This window comes from Pongo abelii, chromosome 13 (assembly GCF_028885655.2).
Source record: "Pongo abelii isolate AG06213 chromosome 13, NHGRI_mPonAbe1-v2.0_pri, whole genome shotgun sequence".
Lineage (NCBI taxonomy): Eukaryota > Metazoa > Chordata > Mammalia > Primates > Hominidae > Pongo > Pongo abelii.
The window spans coordinates 118,897,344-118,903,343 of record NC_071998.2 but is presented as its reverse complement, the minus strand read 5'-3'; the positions used below and the strand labels follow the sequence as shown (position 1 = coordinate 118,903,343).

Below are 6,000 nucleotides of genomic sequence, written 5' to 3'. Positions count from 1 at the left end.
CATTGCCAGCCTACTAAATAACCAAGAGAGTGGAAATTACTGTCTCCATTTTACAAAAGTGGATGCCCAGAGTGGTGAGAGCCAATCCGAGGCCTCACAGCTGTAATGAAGTTGAGGAACTTCCGCCCGCCACTGCCCACTCACCCCGAGGGCGGCCAGAAGCTTCCCTGGATGGGCAGAGAGGAAGGACTTTGCATCTTCAAAACTCTTCAGAGTTATGCAAAGATACCTGACAGGGAGGAAGGGGAGTTACTTTAAGGTAAAAGGCATTCCCTTGACGATTTCCAGAGCAGGACATCCTTGGAGAAAGTAGGTAGCACAGGTAGAAAACCAGGCTCGGCCTAGTGCAGTGGCTCACACCTGTAATCCCAGCACTTTGGGAGGCCAAGGCGGGCAGATCACTTGAGGCCAGGAGTTCAAGACCAGCCTGGCCAACATGGTGAAACCCCATCTCTACTAAAAATACGAAAATTACCCGGGTGTAGTGGCATGCGCCTGTAATCCCAGCTACTCGGGAGGCCGAGGCAGGAGAATCACTTGAACCCGGGAAGTGGAGGTTGCAATGAGCTGTGATCGCACCACTGGACTCCAGCCATGGCTCCATCTCAAACAAAAACAAAAACAAACAAAAAAACCCGCTTAGAACACTGGGAAGAATTTCACAAGGTCACAGTTGTTATGGTCCTCTCCACGATGTAACTGGACAACAGAGGGGTCTCAGGCCTGGATTTGGGAGTAGAGAGAATATTTCATCATCCCTTGGCAGGACCAGCCACCTTGACAGGACACCTAGCATCCCTGGATTTCAGACACTAAATGCCAATAACCCTCCCTTTGCCCCACACTCCCCCACTCCCACAAACACCAGACATAGTGGCAATGAAAACACCTCCGTAGACACATTTCCAAATGTCCCCTAGGAGGCGCCACCATCCCTGCCTCCTCACTCGGCTCCCTGCACAAATGCGTTGGGTGATGGGGGCTGAATCCAGCCCACACTGCGCTTGCCAAGCCAGCTGGGGCCCTGGCACAAGAGGTCCCAGCCTGTTTTCACTGACTTTGCTAATTCTCACGGAGGCACCATGTGGGGTGGGAAGGCCCAGTCCTCGTAACCTCTCTGCTCCCAGGTCCCTGACCAGTCCTTAACACACAGTGGTCCTTGCTCACCTGCGGCCCAGCCCTGGGCTCTGCCCACAGCATCCTTTGCCCTGCCTCCCTCCTATCTTCCTCTGGGCCTTCTCTGCTCCTGCCCAGGGAACTGTGCTCTCAGGAGGGCAGGAGCCAGCTCTCAGCCCCCCTCTCCCGGGCACTCTCAGTACTCAGGAAATATGTTCTGAATTCAGGATTGTCCTCGTTCTACTGAGAAGACCTGGAGGACAGAAATCAGCAAGACCTAAAGGGGAGAGGAAGGAGGTCCAGGCTGGGGTGGAGATGCCCCACCCAGGAGCCTGGGCGCAGCCTCACCACAAGCTGAGTCACAGAAGGCTCAGAGGGCTGCGAGGGCCCAATCGGCACTGCCATCCTGCCCAGGCTCTGAGTCACCAGCTGGTGAGGGGCAGCTGCAGCCCAGCAGGAAATAAAGTCTAGCGTGGAAGAGGTGGGAGGGAGGTGGTGGGGCCCGAGACCCCACCCGGCTGGCCTTAGAGGAACTGGGAGTGACTGTCCGGCACTGGCTCAGCAGCAAACAGCTCTCAAGGACGTGCTAGGAGTCAGGAACTGGGCCAGCTCCGGTCCCTTCCTTCTGGGGCTCTCACTCTGGAGGATGGGGTGGATGGGAGGTAAGACTTGTGCACAAGTCCCCAGGACACAAGGCACACAGGGTTCTTTTTGTTTGTTTGTTTGTTTAGAGAGGAGGTTTTGCTCTGTCACTCAGGCTGGAGTGCAGCGGAATGATCGTAGCTCAATGCAGCCTCAAACTCCTGGGCTCAAGGGATCCTCACTCCTTGACCTCCCAAAGCATCACAGGCTTGAGGCACTACAGCACCCACTGACAAGGGGTTCTTTTTCTTTTTCTTTTCTTTTCTTTTTTTTTTCTAGACAGAGTTTCACTCTTGTCACCCAGGCTGGAGTGCAATGGCGAGATCTCAGCTCACTCTCACTGCAACCTCCGCCTCCCGGATTCAAGTGATTCTCCTGCCTCAGCCTCCTGAGTAGCTGGGATGACAGGGGCCCACCACCATGCCCAGCTAATTTTTTTGTATTTTTAGTAGAGACGGTTTCACCATGTTGGCCAGGCTGGTCTTGAACTCCTGAGCTCAGATGATCCACCTGCCTCGGTCTCCTAAAGCGCTGGGATTACAGGCGCAAGCCATGGCGCCTGACCACTTTTTTTTTTTTTTTGAGACCAAGTCTCGCCCTGTTGCCCAGGCTGGAGTGCAGGGGCTGGATCTTGGCTCACTGCATTCTCTGCCTCCTGGCTTCAAGGGATTCCTCATGCCTCAGCCTCCCGGATGGGATTTCAGGCACAGGCCACCATGCCCAGCTAAATTTTTTTTTTTTTGAGATGGAGTCTTGCTCTGTCTCTCAGGCTGGAGTGCAGTGGCGCGGTCTCAGCTCACTGCAACCTCCGCCTCCCAGATACAAGTGATTCTCCTGCTTCAGCCTCCCAAGTATATGGGATTTCAGGCACCCGCCACCACACCCAGCTAATTTTTTTGTGTTTTTAGTAGAGACAGGGTTTCACTGTGTTGGCCAGGCTGGTCTCAAATTCCTGACATTGTGAGCCACCTGCCTCAGCCTCCCAAAGTGCTGAGATTACAAGTGTGAGCCCCTGCGACTGGCCCAACATTTTTTTAATTAAAAAATTAAAGCCAGGTGTAGTGGTGCATGCCTGTAGTCCCAGCTACTCAGGAGGCTGGGTCGGGAGGATTGTTTGAGCCCAGGAGTTTGAGGCTGCAGCGAGCCATGATCAACTCACTGCACTCCAGCCTGGGTTACAGAGCAAGAGGTCTTATCCCTGGAAAAAAAAAAAAAAGGTATAGCAGAGAAGCCCATTTTGTGTTTGAGAAAGAGCTGAACTCGTAGGGTTGGATCTGGAGGATGGTGTGGGAAGTGTGGGGGTATTGCAGCTCTGAAGTAGGAAGAGCTATGTATGGGTCTCATCCTCATCTCTTAATTTTTTTTGGGGGGTGGGGTGGACGAGTCTCGCTGTGTCGCCCAGGCTGGAGTACAGTGGTGCAATCTTGGCTCACTGCAACCCCTGCCTCTCTGGTTCAAGTGATTCTTGTGCCTCAGCCTCCCGAGTAGCTGGGATTACAGATGTGCACCACCATGCCTGGCTAATTTTTGTATTTTTAGTAGAGATGGGGTTTCGCCATGTTGGCCAGGCTGGTCTCAAACTCCCGACCTCAGGTGATCCGCCCACCTCGGCCTCCCAAAGTGCGTGAGCCACCGCACCTGGCCTCATCTGTTACTTTAAAATAAAATAGCAATAAATTATTTAAAAATAGAGGCTGGGCACGGTGCCTCACACCTGTAATCCCAGCACTTTGGGAGGCCGAAGCAGGTGGATCACAAGGTCAGGAGTTCGAGACTAGTCTGGTCAACATGGTGAAACCCCGTCTCTACTAAAGATACAAAAATTAGCCAGATGTGGTGGCACACGCCTGCAATCCCAGCTACTGGGGAGACTGAGGCAGGAGAATCGCTTGAACCCAGGAGGCAGAGGTTGCAGTAAGCTGAGATGGCACCACTGCACTCCAGCCTGGTGACAGAGCAAGAGTCTGTCTTGGAAAAAAAAAAACAAACAAATAGAGACGAGGTCTTGCTATGTTGCCTAGGCTGGTCTCAAACTCCTGCTCAAGTGATCCTCCTGCCTCAGCCTCCCAAAGTGTTGGGATTATAGGCGTGAGCCACTGTGCCTGATCTCATCCTCATCTCTTACTTACACCTCATGGAGCCTCAGTTTTCTCTCCTGTAAAATGGGTGTCCCCCAAAAGTTGTGGTGACCATTCAATGAGGCAGAAGCTACCAAGCACTGAATTGAGCACAGGAGCCTGCAGTGAACGGGTGCTTCCGTTATCTTTATCATCCTGAAGTTATTTCTCACTCCCTGCCTGTCTACTGGGACTTCAGCGGCCCCCTGCCTGACTTCAGTGCTGTTGGATCCAACCACGGAATTGTGACCTGAGAAGGCGGTGAGGCACCCCCTTCCTGGAAGTTTGCAAGCAGAAGCTCTGCACACTAGCAGAGGCCCAGATGCACACTGTGGAAGGGACTTTGTACCCCATGGTGTGACATGGCCACTGCAGGCATGAGCATGTCGGTATAGGTCTATGAACAAGCCCGTGAGGTCCCAAGGACCAGGTGGGTTCCTCACTGTCACGTTCCCCTCCAGTGCCCAGGATAGCGTTCTGCACATCATACGTGCTCCCTCAAGCTCCCATTGCGACGGACACTAGTGATGTCATGTCAAAGGAGGACAGTCCTGGTCCTCAGAGAGAAAGATCTATTTAAACAGATAATTGCACACACACAAAATCATGTTGAATGTGATGCTTGCCACAAAGGAGGAGTTTAGGACATTGGGCGGGGGTGATAATAATGGCAGGCCTGACCTAGTTGGGGGGCGGGGTGCAGAAATGTCCTCTCTGATGAAGGGTAATTAGCTGAGGTTGAAGGCTGAATGCTGCTTGGTGGGGCAAGATGGGGGGAAAAAATCCATGTTTCACACAGCCAGGCACGGTGGCTCACGCCTGTAATCCCAGCACTTTGGGAGCCAAGGCGGGCGGATCACCTGAGCTCAGGAGTTTGAGACCAGGCTAATCAACATGGTGAAACCCCATCTCTACTAAAAATAACAAAATTAGCTGGGCGTGGTGGCGGGTGCCTGTAATCCTATCTACTCAGGAGGCTGAGACAGGAGAATCGCTTGAGCTTGGGAGGCGGAGGTTGCAGTGAGCAGAGATCCCGCCACTGCACGCGAGACTCTGTCTCAAAAAAAAAAAAAAAAAAAAAAAAAAAAAAAGAGGGCCCAGCACAGTGGCTCACGCCTGTAGTCCCAGCACTTTGAGAAGCCGGGGTGGGTGGATCACGAGGTCAGGAGTTCAAGACCACCCTGGCCAAGATGGTAGAACCCTGTCTCTACTAAAAATACCAAAATTAGCCAGGCGTGGTGGCAGGAACCTGTAATCACAGCTACTTGAGAGTCTGAGGCAGAGAATTGCTTGAACCCAGGAAGCTGAGGTTGCATTGAGCCGAGATCGCGCCACTGCTGCACTCCAGCCTGGGTGAGTGAGCGAGACTCCATCTCAAAAATAAATAAATAAATAAATAAGAGTCCATATTTCATAAGCCCTGAGGCGGGATGGAGCAGGGCTAGTTTGAGGATGTGAAATCTCAGTGTGGCTAGAGAATGAGGAGGGGAAGTGGGGGAGAGAGACTGGCATGGGCCCCCAGCGCCATGTCTGGAGTCTGACTTTCTCTCCAGGACAGTGGAAGCCCCAGAAGGTTAGAAGTGGGGGAATGGCAAGGTCATATCTGTGTTTACAACAATTCCTCTGGCTCCCAGTGAGGAATGCATGGGGGGCTGGAGGCAGGGAGGCCGGTTCCCTGGACTTGGGGTGGCAGTGGAGCTGGGGAGAGGTGACAGCTTGGCCACTGAAGGAGTGAGAGCGAGTTTAGCAGCCTGAGGCCAGGTGACAGACGGAACAGGCTGTGAGCTGCGGACGTTTCCACCACCCAACAGTTAATAAAGAGAGGAGATCTGGGCTGCGTGCCAGGGTCCCTTCTGCACAATGGGCCATGCCAACTGGGTAAACAGAGGTAGATACATGATATTCCTTAAAAACAAGATCCTGATTCATTCACACTCCTTGCTGTTTACTGGAGGTGTTTGTTTTTTTTCTCCTGGTCTATTTCAGGTTTGACAGGTTCGTGGGGAGAGCAGAGCTGGGACTCCGTGCCAACTGGGAGGGAGAGGGACTCATGGGGAGAGAAAGGGCCCCTCCTTCTTCCTACAGGACTAGGAAGGGGTCTTGGGCTGGGCTTCTGAGGAATGCT

At 53.0% G+C, this 6,000-nt stretch overlaps 1 protein-coding gene across 1 annotated transcript in view; it reads left to right on the top strand.

The window, feature by feature from the left end:
• The first annotated feature begins 1,488 nt into the window (after positions 1–1,488).
• The window catches only part of NIBAN2 (niban apoptosis regulator 2), a 74,001-nt gene continuing 69,489 nt past the window's right edge, over positions 1,489–6,000 (top strand). Inside the window, exon 1 of the mRNA XM_024252150.3 lies at positions 1,489–1,778. Coding sequence (XP_024107918.1) covers positions 1,763–1,778 — 16 coding nt within the window. The 5' untranslated portion in view covers positions 1,489–1,762. The remainder of the gene's footprint in view (positions 1,779–6,000) is intronic.